This window comes from Aspergillus eucalypticola, assembly GCF_003184535.1.
Source record: "Aspergillus eucalypticola CBS 122712 chromosome Unknown BO83scaffold_25, whole genome shotgun sequence".
Lineage (NCBI taxonomy): Eukaryota > Fungi > Ascomycota > Eurotiomycetes > Eurotiales > Aspergillaceae > Aspergillus > Aspergillus eucalypticola.
In genome coordinates, this window is record NW_020290299.1 from 474,678 (window position 1) to 492,169 (window position 17,492).

The following is a 17,492-nucleotide window of genomic DNA, read 5'->3' on the forward strand; positions in this document are numbered from 1 at the left end:
TAAGTAGGAGTCAAAGCCCCTAAGCCACACAATTCCCTTTTCGTTCCCCAGGCACATCCACAACAGTAAGAGGTACTTTTGTCACTCACACACACAGACTCACACAGACTGATACACAGATAATATTATAATCCATGCTATCCCAGCAGATATCAGTTCAACAAAAGTAAGTAACACCCGGAAAAAAAGAAGTCTGACCAGATCACACACACACACACACATTAAGTAATACCACATCACACATCCTAGACAATGATAAATCAAGTTAAAACCCCTGTTATCCCGAGGCCGCCACAACCCACCCCCTCCTGAATCGGTTGTCGTGACAGGTCATGTTCAGGTTCAGGTTCACACACATCCCCGTTCGGGTTTTGGTTGGTTTCTTTGCAACCATGTGGGATGGAAAGTACCTTAGTATTTACTGTAGTTGGTAGTTGGCTAAGAGGTAACTATTGCATTGGGGCTGAGTAACTTGCTTGCTTGCTTGCTAGCTATCGATGAGTCTAGACTATTCTACTGATTTTTTACTATCTGTTTTTAAGGTACATAAGTATTTAGTATACTTTGTATCTGTCCTTTGTACCTCCAATGCACGCCAAAGAAGGGTCCTATTCGTCCGGGTTGTAGTTGACTGCATCATACGCATCATATTGTACCTACTACTTATGTAGTAGTATCTATTGTATGCATGTTTGACGCCTCCCTTTTGATGGAATGTACTGTACAGGGTCTTGATACGTATGGGGGTGAGGCGAGGCGAGGCGAGGCGTCTGGGAGTATCCTGGTATTGGGGTAGACTGAGTACTGCAGATACTTGGTTAGTTAGCTGATTGATTGATTGATAGTCTAAACTTTATTATTTTGGGACTTATTTTGGGTTGTTATGCTGGGGAGTGTGCATGGGTGGTGTGATGGTTGTTTGCTGATAAGTGCTGGGGTGGACTTTTGTATGTATGTATGTATGTATGTATGTATGTGTTGAGATGGGATGATATGTATGTATGTATGTGTTGAGATGGGATGATATGTATGTATGTATGTTGTGGAAGACAGAAAGAGAGGTAGTGGATGGATTGGTTGGGATTGCAATGGGGTGAGAGAGAGGCTTGGGGGTACACAAATGTGCGACGTGCTTAGTTTAGCTTGTAGGTGTGTGGATGGTTTGACATGGACAAAAGAAAGAGAAAAAAAGGTCATTGTTGAATTCTAGACAGTGATTATCGGGTGCTTACAGATGGCAGGAAGGACACTAAAGCAGAAGCACAGATAGAACTGCGTAGGCGTTATGCCTGCGCCAGTGTATACCTGGGTAGGCAGTAGGCATGGTGACAGCTGCAAGCAAAGTGCATCACGAAGTAAACACCTCCGTCGGTAGGGAAGTAACTATCCCAATGTCAATGTCTCCAAGACGAAACAAACTCGGCCGAAGAAACCCGCTATCTTGTGTGAAAAGTAACTATGTATGCACTGCACGGAATAGACAAAAAGCAATCAACTACCTACTTACCTACCTTCCTACCAGGTTATACTCTCCATCGTGCAGCTGACAGGCAGTAATGAAAGTTGGCAGTCTGCATACCCCAAATGTATGTACCCTGTCCAGTAGGTAGGCAGGTATGAAGAGAGGCTAGTACTTTTGAACATTGAACATCCCATGGGGCGCAAATGTTGGGTACTCGGAAGTATTAGGTACCTAAGAGATGCAGCAGAAAGTGAGGCAGAGGTAGGTACCTAACTCAAGGTGAAACCGGGGAGAGAGGAGGGGGTAAAGGGTATAGGTACCCAATCGAGATTTCTCGGGGTAAATACAGAGTACTACTTACACAACACAGCATAAGACAGTCATCCAGGTAGAAAACATACTTACTAGTATCTTGTAGGTACAGTGTAAGTGAGTGATGAACCAGGGTCTGGATTGGAGTATGCGGGATTAAAAAGTGGGAACAATAGGGTCTAAGAACTTGATTGTTGAAGTTGCACAAGAGGAAACTGGAGCTTTCTTCCATTTTCTTGTTTACTTATCGATCGGGACGGAAGGGGATGGGGATTGGCGCGGGGAGAGGATTGAATGCCGATCAGGACGGTAGTTGACTAGTAACTATTGTAGTAACTAGTAAGTAGCTGTCGTATTACGTGGTTGGGTCGGTGTGTGAGATGGTGAGTTATGGATGTGTCTAAGTTGTCATGGTCGGGCTGTGTGTTTGCTTCTCTAGTCATCTCATTCGTGGAATCAGTGACGGGAGGGCCTGGCCGGACTTTTTAGACTTGCTTACGGAGCTCTCTCAATGAACCCACAGTAGGTATGTAGAAGAGAGATAGCTATTCTACGGAGATAGCAGCAGTAGCTACCTGACTAGCTACAAAAGTTATCTATATTGCTTATCCGAGTGGGTGTGCGTAACATGTGCACAGTACATCCGTTCGACAGGAAGTTGCAGGGCTTTCCCCTCCGTAACTCTTTGAATGTTGCCTTCAGGGATCTGGGATAAGTGTCAGTTACCGGTGTGTACAGACGTTTTGCCTTGCAATGAACCGAAAATACACCGAGGTAGATGCATGTCTCGAATGATAGGGTCGCTGCCAAAATACTACTAGTATAGTACCCTCTTCCTCTCTGTTTTCAGTGACAGTTGACACTGTCAAGATAGACTGGCCAGATCCCCTGCGATGTGTCAGTCTCCACATCCGCAGCTGCCAGGTGTCTTAATTTTGGTTAATTCATCGAGTTGCTTTTTCGCTGATTTATGCTGCATCCGTCTGTCGCGAAATGCAAGTGCAGGTCTCTCTTCCTACTGTACGGAGTACAGTCATGACAAGTCCTTGGTCACTGACGACGGATACCCTAGCCTAGAATGTTGGTGGGACGAATCGGAACGATATCATCTTGCATGAATGGCGGGAGAGGAGGGAAGGAAGAGAAAAAAGAAAATGAGAAGAAAAAGTGAGGGAGAAAAAAAAAAAGAAAGCAAGAGAATGAAACAAAGAAAGGTGAGATTCAGGTACTCTGTGTTCCGTGATGTGTCAAGTGCCGTGACAAAGTACGTACAGCGGACGAGGCAACCAGGCTTTGCGGACACCTGGTGGGCTACAAGGGACCCCATACTTACTGTAGCGACTCTATCGGCAGTGAGGCACCTGACAAAGAACCACCCACCACCCCATAGCTAGTAGCATATGTACCATGTACCATGTATCCCCGGCCAGGGAGCGCGCACAGAGACCGACCTTTGTTAGAGGGAGGGGAAAGGAAGGCGGAATAAGCAAGCGATCAGGGATCCTAAGAGCGGACGGACGATGGATGGATTTCGGAGCGGCTTCCGAGGTAGCATATGCAAGCCCCCTCTTAGTTGGATCGAGAATCTTCCTGGAGCCAGAGTCATTGGTAGCCTGCCATCTCGGGCCATTTGATGCGGTTTTGGCAACCTTCTCCCCATGCGGTAGGAGACGCGGTTGATTACGATCCTTGTCCATGGCCATGGTCACAACCCGGAAGGCTGACTGGATGGCTAGTCACACCGACAGGATGGCACCAGAGGTCTTACCATCTTACGGTGGTCTGATCCCCTTGTCAGATACCAGTGCAATCAACGTTGATGCTCGCCCGTTGCTTCTTGCGGTCCCGGTGTGATGGTTGGAGGCCTTACTGTACAAAATCCGTGCGGCGGTCAACTGTGATGGGATTGGGGAGGATGGGATGTAATTTGACCGTGTGATTGATTGATTGCCCGGGGGTTCAGAGAGAGAGTGAGAGGTCAGTGGTTTAATAGATAGTTTAGTATGCTCATCGGTACAGACCGACAGACACGTTGTGGTCGGAAGTAAGCAGCGATACGTGAAGGAGAAAATAAGACTTTGCCAACACCTCCACCATCACCATCATCATCATCATCATCAACCATCCACACATGTGAGAGATATGTCTCAAGCTGGGGCCGTGGAAGTTTAGTGCTTAGAAAGCAACGAGACAGCGAAGCCACGGAGAAAAAGGCAGAGAGTTAGACCGGGAGAATGAGGGAAATGAGGGAGAAAAACAGCAGAGCGTGCGCGCACTGGGAGCAGTGAGGCACCGGCGGAATCCCGTGTCTTGTCGCAGATTCCGACTCCGCACTTGGAGCTTCTGCATGCAAGACGGCTGGTAGCAGTGCGCGGATGGACGATAAATTAAATTGAAATAAACTCGACAAGCTATCTACCCGGGAATGACTTGTCCCTTTTACACCGTCCAGCGGTGTTGGATCGAGCAGGGCGCGTGCGTGGAGACAAGGGCAGGTTCGTCGGCCGTAAATGCAGCAGCAAGGCGCTAAGACAGACTGGTGTTGAGACCGGCTCCCACTCGCCCGAGTTAGCTCTGGGATAGTCGACTAGGCAGGAGTCAATCTCGGATTCCAAGCAACCACAATGGTTTTGCTCTAATCAGATTACTAGTCGTCCTGCTAGACCGGCACTGCTGCAGCTACTCCGCCAGTCAAGCGGATTTGTCGGCTATCCTGCCAGGACATGTGGCCGTTCTCGAGTGCATGGAGGATCAAGAGGCGCAGGTAGCTAGGGGTCATCGGTTGTATCGAGATCGGGCGTTCGTTTCTGCTCCCCCAGCGGCAGATGAGTGAGTTGTGTGGAAGAGCGTGTATTAAGTATGAGTTTGAGTGGATGTGTGGCCGATGGTTGGCCTCTGGGGCTGTTCTCTGACATGTTACGATGGTTGTCTCACGCCTTCACTTAGGTTATTTAATTTAGTTACTATTCGTCGTTGTCTTTTCCTTAATCAGCATCGTCATCATCACTATCATCGATCGCTCATCGGCAATATGCTAGGATGGAGAATACGACACCCCTCAAAGTTATGTGTTTTGTCTTTTTTACATCTCGGGTTGATTGTTAAACCCCCATTTCCGACCCTACAAGGTCTGCGATCTGAGCACCCGGACTGATCCCGTGGGTTGGAACCCTCACAGCCAATCAGAGTTTGTTCACCACCTTGCCTCGTGATGGTATCTACAGCATCGTAAATTCGTGAAGAAGTAAGTAGTAAGGGGAATGATATACTTCCTATGTACTCCATATGTAGATGTTTCCTTTGTTGTAACTATAAAACAGCTTGGCTTATCAATCAGGATGCCCTAGCTGTCCCTGTTCACCCTTTCCCTTCCAGGGGTGAATCTCGCCCTGTTTTTCCCTTAAATTCTCCTTTATTCTATTTTTACGCCGATGAGGATCATCCCGTAGTATGTCCGGAGTAGATGAGAACCAGCGTAAGGTGGGTAAAGCAGGACTTCTTCAGCCAGCTGGATGGACAGACTGATGACGGGTGGGTGGATGGATCCAATCCCATCCCGTCGAACATGAATCAGGAGCAAGTACCACCTCCGACTGTTGCACTGGATGGGGATGACCGCCAGACGATGATCATCCCCATTGGGTCCCCGTCCAACCGGCTCTTCCGCTGCACTTTTCAACTTGTGCTGCTGTAAATCAAGCGATGGTGAGGTTTTGTTTTACCCTACCGAAGGGGGGCGGTAGTTATACCCACCACACAAATAGTAGATGAGAATTAACAAATTATCATCATGATAATTCTTCTAATTTCCTTTTATTCCTTCTGAGGTGTTGTTGTCGAATGATGTTGTGATCCTAATTTGTTTCTGTTCCTGAGTGAGTGCTCATTATTGGCGGTTCGCTGGCATTGTATTATTGTGTCTAGTTATGCCTAGTTTGGTTTTCACTAGTACAAAGGGAGATGGGAAAAGAGTAGTCAGTCAGTCCTCATTTGTAGACGTTGATGTTTCCTGCATGGGCCGGTTTTTAAAGCAGAAAAACAAAACAAAACAATTCCGCCCTGAAGTTACAAAGCAAGTCCAGCCGATCATTGATATCTAAACGCTGTGAGAATGATTGACCAGCCATGTCTTGCATCTTTTGGTGGTTCGGTTGCTGCTGGCCTGAATATCAACCATTCAAAACGTCATGGTTTAGTATTTCTTCCGGCAGTTTTGTCCACCCGTGCATTTCAGGATTCCAATTTCATCCACCGGTCCCGGAGGGTTCGTTCAACACTATTACAATAGTTTCGCTGCCTGCCTTGTTCTAGGGGTAGATAGTAAATGTAGTGGTGATGGGTGGAAATGATTGTGCATGAGTGCGTGAAATAGTGATTAAGAAAAAGAAAAGCCAAAAAATAATCTATTTATTTTTGTATGAGTGAAAAAAATAAAAGAAGGGAATAAAATGACCCCGGTTGATTGAGACCGACTTGAATAATTTTGGACTATCCATGCTGGTGGAAACACACACTTTTCAAGCAAAGCACGCATTCATCCGCTAGCGAGTCGTGACAAGCAGACCGACTTGACAGAACTTGTATTTGGACTGTATGTATGAACGACCCCGTCGGGAACCCCGCTCCCGGCCTTAGTTGTTGAAGGTCAGTCAGTCAGTCAGCCTTTCTTTTCCTCGATTTATTATTATTATTATTATTTTTTTTTTTCTTTCTTCCTCTCTCTCCATTCTCCACGAACGCATCCATCCTTCCATTGCTGGCTGCTTAATTTTCTTCCTTATTAAACCCTGGGTCACCTCGGGGTTTTAAAAATATTCGGGATATGGCATTGATTTGACTCGTCTTGTCTTGACACTCTATTTACTTGCCTTTTCCCTCCACCCCCTTCATCTATATCTATCTATCTTATTATCCGTCTACTTATCTACTACGGAGTACTCTTACATTACTTACTACTACCACTATTAGGTTCTTCCACATCCCTGCTCGTTCTACCAGTCTTTTTTCTCTTCCCCCTACCTTAAATCTGTTCATCCCATCATCCATCATCCATCATCCTGTCTTCCACTTTCCCGTCAAGTGATTAGCCGGTCGCCCTGACCATCCAGAATCCATCGTTCAGCCTTTACCTCCTCTTTACCCTCCCCCTCCCACACTTTACAGTTTCCCGCCCACACTTTTGCCCGCCCACTTTCCTCACCCTTTTGCCCCTCAAAACCAAAAAAGAAAAGAACCACTTTATCTTACTGGATCTCCCGCCATTCCGAAGAGCGACGGACTGTCTATCATCATTACCGCTTTGGGGCATAGTATAACACCCTTTGATTTCCATCGGCCACTTTCACCGACGCATCCCAAGCATTGATGCCACGGCACATGTGACACACCTGGGACGTATGCACTTCAGCCGTAGACAGAGAGAGAGAGCTTTGTTGCAGATTTCCAGTAGGTCCAACCACGCTTTTCCTTTCAATGGGCTTTGACATCACCTTGCCGGTTTGTGTTATCTTACCTTCGCATCCCGCTTCTCTCTGTACTATTCTTTCCCCATTCCTTCGCTTTTGCCCTTTCTTTCCCCCCCAACACTTTCTCCCCTCTTTATCCCTTTATTTCTCGTTCTTGCGGCTTTCTCTGCATTTACTATTATTGTCTTGGCTCTCCCCGACCATCAAACACCCTCCTCGATCTTAAATCACAGTGGCGTTCCGGGTACCTTGCAATTCTTCCAAGGGCACCCAATCGACGATGGAGTAGCATCCGTTACATCTCCCAGCGCATCAGATGCAAGGCGTGTGAGTGCTGGCATGTCAACCGTGTGGGAATCCTTTTCCACCTCATTCTGTCTGGCGTTCGCCGGCCTGGAAAGTTTTTTTTGTAAAGGAGGGTTGATTGAGTGCAGAGGCCGTGGCCTTGCGCGCCACTCAGCATCGCCAGATGCTCTTTCATCTCTGACTCTCGCATCCCTCGAGCCAAGTGCATGATTGCGTACTCTATGTCTCTGCCTGCTCAGCTGCCTCTGACCTCCCCTTTCCCCGGCTATGTCAGCCCCTCCCTCTTCTCATCTTGATCCTCTATTCCTCCATCCTGTTTTGGTACCTCGGTCCCGCGAGTCTTGACCCTTCTTGCCTTTCCAATGCCAGCGTCGGATCCCGTGGACGTGATTCTGCGGCTGGCAACCGGCTTTGGTTCATCATCTCTGCTAGCACCTTCCCACATCCTTGGTAGATCAGTTGCTTCTCTCTTCACCATTGGCTGAGTCTGTTCGTCTCTTCACGGATGAATTCCCGGGAAACAGCCCTCTTGCATCTTCTGCACGGCTACCGGCTTGACGAGATATGCTAAGGACGTCACATAGTAGGTCGGTTACATCAGTGAATAGACCCAGCCGGCTGGTCATCACTGTGTCACACAAGAACTTTGTTTCAAACGATGCTCATTTGTCTCGTGCGTATTACGTTCTTTCATCATGTTCTTCGCTAAGTGAATAAAGGTCCTGTCTCCCTGCTAAGGAAAGGCTTCTGGCGACTTCTCCATCCCTAAGCGACTGCTCCTGAAGCCGTATATCCAACGTCTTTCTATGCGATGTCCCTGTCGGATCTTCCCTGGAACCATTTCGACCCTATCAACCACTTTCCCACTGGACAGGATTCAACTTCCGGCTTCTATCCTCAACACCCTCATTCATCCGCATTCTTCGATCACGGATACTCGCAACTTTCAAACGCCCTTTATCATCCAGGCAGCAACTTTTTCTTCAACATGAATACCCTTTCGACCGCCGAAATGGAGAGGTTCCAGAAACTCTCCAACGAGTTTCAACCCGACGTTCAGGTAAGGGATTTGATGATCCATGTCCAGACTATCCGGCTCACACGTGCACTTGAAGGGCCCTCCGGTGTCTACGAAACAGTCCAGTAGCGTCATTGCTATGGAGTATGCAAATGCGGATCCGACATTTGCCACCAAGACCAATGTACGCTCCTTCACTTGTCACTCCTCCAATCCCCCAAAGTGGGAGCCGAAGTGACTCACATTGGTTTCAATAGGCTCTTGCTATAACGCACCCTCTGACACGAACCATGAAAGGAGACGGAAACTGTGGTTGGAGAGGTAATCACTTTCGTATCACTGGCGATGGAGGTTTGCTTACACTGTGTAGCCGTTGCATTCGGATACTTTGAAAACTTGCTCAACCTTCAGAATCTAATGCAGGTAGACCATGAATTGGCGCGGATCAGGGCGCTGAACGCACTCCTCAATCAAACGGTTCAAGAAGAACACCTATACGAGATTTTCGTGGACGCAACAGAGGATGTGTTCAACCAGATATATGATGCCATCCGAAACGGCATCCGGGACGAGACCTTCCTCGTCAATGCATTCAATCAAGAGTACAGTTCAAGTGCTATCATCACTCACTTCAGGGTCAGTGATCCTTGCAGCGCTGCTATTTTCTTCCCGCATATCGACCGGGGATCTGGGGTTTTGCGACTGACATGTTAATACGCAATGTACTACAGCTGCTAACAAGCGCCTGGATGAAACGTCACCCGTCTCGATACGAAGCCTTCCTCTCCATGCCCCTCGAGCAATATTGCGCGACACGAATAGACGTGGTCAGAACGGAAATCGACGAGATCGGCCTCCAAGCCTTAGTGGATGGGGTAATCGAGGGGTCCGGATTCGCCGTGGAGATCATGTATCTCGACCGCAGCGAAGGCGAAACGGTCACTCCTCATCTCCTGACCCCGCCCCCGGCTACCGGCGGGACTATATGCCTACTTTACCGCCCGTGAGTCTCATTTGCGATGCGCAGGCTCTATTTAATTGGACGCCAAGTATCACGCTAACATAGCCGTAGGGGCCACTATGACCTACTCTACCCAGCCGAACCTACTGTGAATATGGAACCCGTGGTTAATTACCAATACGCAATGACTTCTGACTATGCCCCCTGGGATCAAGGTGCCCTCGCGTTCGATGTGAACTCCAGTTTGATGACCATCCCCAATCTGATGATGGACCCTTCCTTTGGCATGGACCCCTCTCCGATGCCGGCGGCTCCTCCCAGTCCGTACCGGGTTTCTCCCCCTCAGGAAGTGTACCAGCCGCCCCCCATGCATGCTTCACCTCCCATGTCTATCGCATCACCCCCGCCAGCGCCACCGCGGATGTCGGCACCACCACCGCCCATGAGCTCCCTGCCGCCCCGGTCGTCTGACGGGCCGCAAATCCGGTTGAACCCATTAGTGATGAAACCCAACCTCAGCCACTCTCTTCCGGTCACCACGCCGTTCAAGAAGTGAGTATCTCCGTCCCACCGCTCATGACGCCCTTCTGCACTTGCCGGTGCCACATTCTAACCCTTGCAGTAGTTCACCATACAATCAAGCCCATTTCCAGAACCAGGATTTCGAACCCATCCACTGGGAGCCTAGCGATTCCCGCAAATGAAAGGTCATTGCCTTGTTCCTTTTCGGCCATATGAGCAGTAGTTTGAACCGGAGTTTCCCCACGATCTTTAGCGCCTGAATAATTTGTGTTACGTTCTTTCCATCGAATATGCAAGTCTGGTTTCCAGCAGGGTGAACGGAGGCTATTGTCCTAGTGCTTGGCTTGGCGAAGAAGCGTATTTCTAATCAGTATGGCATTGGCAAAGGTTGTGGCTTATTTGCTTCGTATTCCTAATTGCTCCAACAGCCTGTCTGTTCCTTTTTAAGCGTCTATGCTATGCGTCGCATTCGGTGGGCGTGGGTTAGCTTCAGCTCTAGGTGCAAATTGTGAGACTTGGGATAAAACCACTCATTTACCCTTTTAGAATCCGACTGCTGGATGGCGTGCATCAATGCCGTGGGCAAACGAAGCATGGCATAATCGAGCTGCAGCACAGTCACGCAGTCAGAAAGTGCTTAAGCGGGTTCGCAAGGCTTTCCGCATGCCACCCGGGGTTAACCAGCCCAGACCAAGGATGACAAGTCCTACATCTTGCTTGTAAACCTCCTCGGTCCTTGTCTGCAGGAATGTCTTGCATGGTGGCTGCTTGGAAGCCTATCAAAGGCTTGGCCGATAAGCATCCCACATGCGACTGTTGCATCATATACCCGGCGTGCATGCAGTGACAAAACCCCTCATTTCATGTCAACTATTAGAGACACAACTGCCATCACAACAGACTGTACTACCTCTTAGACAAGTGATCGAGTCATCCTTCCGCTTCACGTAGCATCGGGGAGTTATGACGCAACGTGCTGTGATCCGAGGGTGTGAGGGGAAGAAGGCGCTGAATGCCGTACATAATTTGTGAATTAGTGTCCGCGTTAATATCTGGTAGTGGAATATTTCTCTGTCTCGGCTGCTTACCCGGTAGATCCATACTAGACCCTTGCGATGTCTGTGTACCTGGATCCTAAGGCTGCACTGTGCTGATTCGGGCAAAATATAATTCATTTTGAAACCAGTCCATAATCATCACATGATGGCCAAGCGTCATCTGATTCTTCTCTATCGGACAGGAGTCATCATCTTCTCGTCCACAACCCACACCGGCCGATCTGTTGATGTTTTCGGTCAACAACTCTAATCATGGCCCGTTTTTTTTTTGTTTCTTCTTCCCCCACGGTGGGGTCCACGGAGCAACTCCGCTTTCCTCTCAACCTTTCCCCGCATCCATCCATTCCGTAGTATCACTCCTGGATGCTGTTGTCATGACAGGGGCGAGTCACTACGTACCTATTGCGGAGTACTCTTCTCCGACTCCGTTGATACTCTAGTTGACACCCCTCGTGGGTTGTTTCTTAACCTCTTGCTGTCTTCGTCAGAACGTGGGATTCTGTGTCCATTGGACGGAGTACACCTCTCCGTTCTAGCTTGATGCTCCTTCGCGGGGAAGAGATAAACATAGGTGAGTTGGGTATACTTATAAAGAGATACTGCCCTGGGATATCGGCCGTATGTTGATTGTGCGTCAAGAATCTAACGCTGAAGAAGTATGCAGTCATGGCTCCCAACACTCAGAATCCCAATGGCGGTTTCGCCCTGATATACCAAAACCCTTACCTGCTGGGCGTTGCATCGGTGAGTTTTCATACAAATCTGAAGAATCAGATAATATTCTGACCTGATTCATAATCTATTAGTTCTCCACTCTGGGTGGGCTGCTCTTTGGTTATGATCAGGGCGTGGTCTCTGGTGTGATAACTATGCAATCATTCGGCGCTCGGTTTCCGCGAGTGTACATGGACAGCAGCTTTAAGGGGTGGTTTGTGTCGACCTTATTGATTTGTATGTCCCGCCATGCCAATCATTCCACATATATGAACGTACGGTCACTTACTGTCTCTATAGCTGCCTGGTTTGGATCCCTCATCAACGGCCCTATCGTGGACCGACTAGGCCGTAAACTATCCATCAACCTCGCTGTCGTTGTATTCGTCATTGGGTCAGCCATCCAATGCGGTGCCGTGAATATACCAATGCTCTTTGCTGGTATGCATCCTTCCTTTGACATTTCCAAGCCCTTTCCCCAGACACAGACGAAAACTCACACACCACAGGACGTGCAATTGCAGGCGTAGCCGTTGGCCAACTAACCATGGTAGTACCTCTGTATATCTCCGAGGTACATATACACCCTCCTCCTCACATACAACAAAATAACCACAGTACTCATCCTCGACCCAACAGGTCTCCATCCCCGAAATACGCGGCGGTCTCGTCGTTCTCCAACAACGTGAGTATCCCCCAATTCCACCACACAACCACACCCACTAACTCACTCAGTCTCCGTCACCATCGGCATCCTAATAAGCTACTGGATCGACTACGGCACCAACTACATCGGCGGCACCCGCTGCGCCCCCAACATTCCCTACACAGGCGGCACCGCCTCCTCGCCCTCATTCGACCCCTACACAGACATCCCCCGGAACGGCATCTGCACTGGCCAATCCGAAGCATCCTGGCGTCTCCCACTCGCCATCCAGATCATCCCAGCCCTAACACTCGGTCTAGGGATGCTCTTCTTCCCCGACTCCCCCAGATGGCTACTAATGAAGGAGCGAGACGACGAAGCTCTCCAGGCATTATCCAGACTGCGTCGCCAATCAACCAGTAACCCAGGCTTGACGAATGAATACCTCGAGATCAAAGCATCCATTATGCTGGAGAATAGCTTCGCTAGAGAACGGTACCCTGATTTATCGGGGTTCAGGTTGCATGCTGCGCAGGTTCGTTCCCCTCCCCTCTTCCCCAACTTAAACCCACCATTCAACGTTGAGCATCATTCTAACTCGTCAATGATGATGGTGATGACGATAGTATATTTCACTCGTAACTACATGGGCACGATTCAAGCGTCTAGCAATCGGATGCTGTATTATGTTCTTTCAGCAGTTTATGGGCTGTAATGGTACGTCACTTACCTCCTGTTATAGATGGCACGTGCTAACCAATCCATAGCTATAATCTACTACGCCCCAACGATCTTCGCTCAGCTGGGCCTCGATGGAAATACCGTATGCTTAGAAATTTTCTCTTTACCTCAAAACCAGCTGATGGACTAACACGATCAAACAGAGCTCCCTTCTCGCTACCGGCGTTTATGGGATCATCAACTGCCTTAGCACCCTGCCCGCTCTTATCCTAATCGACAAAGTCGGTCGGAGAGTGTTGCTCATGTCTGGTGCCACGGGGACTTGCATCTCGCTGGTGATCGTGGGTGCGATTATCGGGGCCTATGGGTCGGATCTCATCCATCACCGATCTGCCGGGTGGGCGGGGATTGCGTTCATCTATATCTATGATATTAACTTCTCGTACTCTTTTGGTTTGTTTGTCTACTTCGTTATATGGAAAGTGGATCGTGCTAATGTGCATATAGCTCCTATCGGATGGGTCCTGCCATCGGAAATCTTCAATCTATCCATACGCTCCAAAGCTATTTCTATCACAACATCCGCTACTTGGATGTGCAACTTGTATGTCCAGAAAGTCCTTTGTTTTTGCCATTTTTTTTTTTTTTGATCCATGATTGCCATGACTCATTGCTGACATTTGCACCTAGTATCATCGGCCTCGTCACCCCTGATATGCTCGACTCAATCACCTGGGGTACCTATATCTTTTTCGCAGCGTTCTGCCTTCTGGCATTCGGGTTCACTTTCTTCTTCATCCCAGAGACCCGTGGGAAGGTATGTTTGGTTTGCCCTTAGTTATCCACTTGACATCGCTAACATGACGACTTGTTTAGACGCTGGAAGATATGGATCTCATCTTTGGTGACACGGCTGCCCATGAAGAGAAACAGCGTATTGTCGGAATCGAGGCTCAACTGCGCGGCCTCGATAGTCACACGTTCGACCCGGAATTCGTGAAGCCCTTCGCACAGGAGGAAGAGGACGTTGCGTGAGGGTCCATAACTTTCATAATCTCTTGCAATTTTCCGCCTTCATATCAAATAGCGGGTTCCGCTTGGTGTGACAGTTCAAGAAGCGGGTCCTTCGAGGAATGGAGTTCCGGCTGTGACATCCTCTTTTGTTCTGTAGGCTCCGCTACATTCACGTATGACCCTTGACCGGCTCTAGCCCCGAAATCATCTCCTCTCTGCTTTGACAGATGCTCAGACAAACTCATTCTGTGGAGGGAAGTTTACCCATTCCGAGAAGTCCATGCCAGCAAGATTCAACTCCTGGTCTACGTCCGGAAACATACTACCAAAGGTTGGGTCGTTGAAGAGCTGATCGGAAAAGGGCATCAATATGGGTGCTGTCTGTCCTGCAGTCTTATCGGTGGCGGCACTCGTGTATGCAGGCGAACAGAGTCGATTTACAACTTCCAGACAACGAGTCGCAAGGCGGTTGTTGCTGAGAGAAGGGTGTACCAGTAGCTTCTTCGTGGACTCGATCTCCTGGAGCCAGCTAGGGGCTTCCGTACTTGTCGGGTCGGTCATAAGCAAGATAATCGGGATGACACCAGCTTGAAACAGGAAGTATCTGTGGAAAATGTCAGCGATGTCAAGGAAAAGGGTCATGGGAGACATACAGCATGTACCATGCACCAATCCTTGTGCAGACGTGGTTGTTTACAAAATCTGCGATCGATGATATTGTCAAACGCGCATTCCGAAGACAAAGCCTCCTGCAATCTGCCTCAAGCGGATCCTCAGGTTCGGGGGCCGAGTTTGGTGTCCATCGACGCGATGCCCAACGAAGAAGAATGGGACGGTATAGAAGAATCCTCAAGTTCCAGTCGCGCCACATCAACCGATTGCGGACAAGAGCGAATGCATCCGATATCGGTGTGGGTGGCTGCTTGAAGTAATCAGGAAGACCATTGTACCATTCTTCCATTGGTCTTTGGAGACCGAGCGTTTCCTCTGGCGTTAAACTCGGGCCTGAGATGAGACGCTGATACACACTGTTGGTAAGGAGATGGAACCTAGCCTGGGCTATTAAACCGGAATAGAGGGTTGGTTCGTTGACCTCATGGGGTAGAGCGGTAGTGAGAGGCGTAAGAGCCTGCAGGATGAATCAGACATTGTACGCCGGATTAGAGGATTATAGTCACAATGCCGAGTCTTACCTCATCGTGGATATTGAGTACATGTTTTGCGTCCATGACATCGTCTTCAGGCAAGAGAATAGGCCGGCCGAAAGTCTTGGCCGCGCCGCTATCAAAGATGTATACTCCCCACCACAGGCGCCGCCTAACCTCGCGCTGGAGAAGGCTGATCTTCCAACCAGGAAATTCTTTATGGAGGCCCAAGCTCATGGCCATCCTAACCGCCAAACCGAGAAAGTTCCATCCGGTATTAGGCTTGTTCCGTTTCTGGGCATAGTTGCTCAGAAGCAGTAATGCCTGAACAAGAGTGAGGTTTCCGGTTTCAAACACAGACACCTGCTGTAAATGACCTCTCGCCTCTTGATAGAATGTAATATCCAGATCAGAATTGTCGTCACCGATACTCCACGCCCCCAAAGCCAAGATCGTGTTCAGTAGGATCTGCCATGCCTGACCATGTGGCCGCGGAACTTGCTCGTAGAACTGCGCTCGGAAAGTACCCTCGTGGACGAAAGGGTAGCTGGTATGGTAGTTAAGGAAGAATGCATCCATGAAAGCTTGTTCGACGAGACCGGAGGGCGCGGTGCTGAGTAGTTGAGCCTTCAAAGGCACTCTTTCCATGCCATAACTTGACTTTGAGGATCTGGCAGGGATGTTAAGGTCAAAGCCATGCTTCAACAACGCTCGAAGCGGCACAACGCTGGAAGATGCGCCTAATACAGACAGTTAGCACTTGCAATCCCGAGTTGCAAAGCAGTCGGACACACTGACCGAAGTAGCCAGCTCCTTCTGGCTTAATGGACAGGGCTGCCATGCCATCTGTTAGATCGCCAACTGTAATTTTGTTCTCCGCCCAGTCGAATCCATCAGCCTGCTGCGGCAGCGCTTCCGGGGCTGGTTCGGCCCGATCCGGCTCAGCTTTTGCAGGGGTAGAATGCCGGGACGAAGACTTCGAGGAGCCAGGTTTTGGTGGACCCTCCTGATCGTGCAAAAGAGAGCGGACGGTGGCATCCAGATCGCCGCCTGGGAACAGCCTTGATAGCGCTGTTTCGAAGGCCTGTAAGCGCTCCTCTACGTAGGTCAGGTGTCTGAGCAAGGATTAGCAAGTGATTGGTTCCATGGGTCATGGGAGTTTGACGACAGTACTGAAACCCCAAGGCAATGGAAGGACTTACTGTCGTGTTAGAGGGCTTCTGGTGACCTTAGGACTGTAATTGCATTCTTTGTTCAGCTGCTTGCATTGTGCGCATGTCGGCTTCTCTTTCGAGCACTGAGATGAAGATTAGCTAGATGCCGAGTGACTGCGTAGGAGCGACTTACCTTGGACTTCCGGAGCCGACATTCATCACACTGTATGTCCACTATTAGCTTGATAGGTTGCCTCTTCCCCTTTACATAGAATACTCACAGCATAGGAGTGAGAATCACGTGTACTGGCCATAATTAACGTCGAAAGTCAATTTTGATGTACCCCAAGTCTCTTGCGCGCTGATATGTACACCAAACTGATGTCATCTGGGGAGACTTTGTTAGCCATCAACTACAGCGCTAATCGTGATCGATGTTGATCTGCGCCGCAAGATGAAGTCGAGCGAAGTATGAAGAACATGAGTACTTTTGTAGACACATTTTTTACAGGCTGGAATATAACCACAGGAATGTTCGAGTGTCACAGATTCCTGCTTAAATGATGGATGGATACATGTACAGGAGGTCTGGGGAACAGGCACTTTAAACGTCTCCAAGACCGGTGGGGTATGGATAAAAAGCGAGGTGCCTGAGTGTAACACGCTTGGAGCGAGGGACATGGATGGGGCGGCCAACTTACGATCGGCGCGGAAGCAGTTAAGGGCCCAACGCTTTTGGAGCCGGACGATAAGTTATCGGGTACGGCTCCAACGCTCTAAACTTATAAGTTGGCGAGAAGAGGACGAGACCTGGATGGATGCTCGACCAGCGAGTGCGACGATGATTGCTGATGGACTTTTGGCTCGTGTGGGGGAGCCAGTCAGGTGACGGGCCGAAAATTTCCTCCTGGAATTTCAGGAATCAACGGCGTCGCTTCAGGCAGGAAGGACCATGCCCCTCACGGCTCTGAGACGATAATCACAATCATACGGCATGCCTTAGCCTGAGAAGAGCGTAGAGTATCCAGCAGTTC

At 49.1% G+C, this 17,492-nt stretch overlaps 6 protein-coding genes across 6 annotated transcripts; 3 read left to right on the forward strand and 3 right to left on the reverse strand.

The window, feature by feature from the left end:
* Positions 1 to 88: 88 nt before the first annotated feature.
* On the reverse strand, positions 89 to 2,037 carry BO83DRAFT_114811 (uncharacterized protein). The gene is made up of 3 exons (XM_025525963.1): positions 1,824 to 2,037; positions 1,233 to 1,383; positions 89 to 804 (listed from the first exon to the last, which is right to left on the reverse strand). The coding sequence occupies exons 1-3, from the start codon at positions 2,004 to 2,006 to the stop codon at positions 509 to 511; spliced, it is 630 nt and encodes a 209-aa protein (XP_025384975.1). The 5' UTR covers positions 2,007 to 2,037; the 3' UTR covers positions 89 to 508.
* Positions 2,038 to 2,661: 624 nt separating this feature from the next.
* BO83DRAFT_381206 (uncharacterized protein) lies at positions 2,662 to 2,901 on the forward strand. Its single transcript, XM_025531940.1, has one exon. The coding sequence runs from the start codon at positions 2,668 to 2,670 to the stop codon at positions 2,890 to 2,892; it is 225 nt and encodes a 74-aa protein (XP_025384976.1). The 5' UTR covers positions 2,662 to 2,667; the 3' UTR covers positions 2,893 to 2,901.
* A 216-nt stretch (positions 2,902 to 3,117) lies between these two features.
* On the reverse strand, positions 3,118 to 3,477 carry BO83DRAFT_391848 (uncharacterized protein; the record flags this gene model as incomplete). Its single annotated transcript, XM_025532914.1, has 1 exon — positions 3,118 to 3,477. The coding sequence occupies one exon, from the start codon at positions 3,475 to 3,477 to the stop codon at positions 3,118 to 3,120; it is 360 nt and encodes a 119-aa protein (XP_025384977.1).
* A 4,879-nt stretch (positions 3,478 to 8,356) lies between these two features.
* BO83DRAFT_430204 (OTU family ubiquitin thioesterase) lies at positions 8,357 to 10,228 on the forward strand (the record flags this gene model as incomplete). The annotated part of the gene is made up of 7 exons (XM_025535510.1): positions 8,357 to 8,605; positions 8,661 to 8,747; positions 8,821 to 8,884; positions 8,934 to 9,199; positions 9,295 to 9,566; positions 9,636 to 10,076; positions 10,147 to 10,228. The coding sequence occupies 7 exons, from the start codon at positions 8,357 to 8,359 to the stop codon at positions 10,226 to 10,228; spliced, it is 1,461 nt and encodes a 486-aa protein (XP_025384978.1).
* Positions 10,229 to 11,566: 1,338 nt separating this feature from the next.
* On the forward strand, positions 11,567 to 14,355 carry BO83DRAFT_115140 (sugar porter family MFS transporter). Its single transcript, XM_025525965.1, has 13 exons — positions 11,567 to 11,675; positions 11,762 to 11,848; positions 11,911 to 12,055; positions 12,119 to 12,259; positions 12,328 to 12,392; positions 12,458 to 12,503; positions 12,554 to 12,999; positions 13,091 to 13,181; positions 13,232 to 13,287; positions 13,349 to 13,598; positions 13,653 to 13,749; positions 13,836 to 13,962; positions 14,022 to 14,355. The coding sequence occupies exons 2-13, from the start codon at positions 11,771 to 11,773 to the stop codon at positions 14,178 to 14,180; spliced, it is 1,701 nt and encodes a 566-aa protein (XP_025384979.1). The 5' UTR covers positions 11,567 to 11,675; positions 11,762 to 11,770; the 3' UTR covers positions 14,181 to 14,355.
* Positions 14,356 to 14,390: 35 nt separating this feature from the next.
* On the reverse strand, positions 14,391 to 16,772 carry BO83DRAFT_430206 (putative C6 transcription factor (Gal4); the record flags this gene model as incomplete). The annotated part of the gene is made up of 7 exons (XM_025535511.1): positions 14,391 to 14,763; positions 14,813 to 15,288; positions 15,353 to 16,044; positions 16,103 to 16,419; positions 16,507 to 16,601; positions 16,652 to 16,681; positions 16,740 to 16,772. The coding sequence occupies 7 exons, from the start codon at positions 16,770 to 16,772 to the stop codon at positions 14,391 to 14,393; spliced, it is 2,016 nt and encodes a 671-aa protein (XP_025384980.1).
* Positions 16,773 to 17,492: the final 720 nt, after the last annotated feature.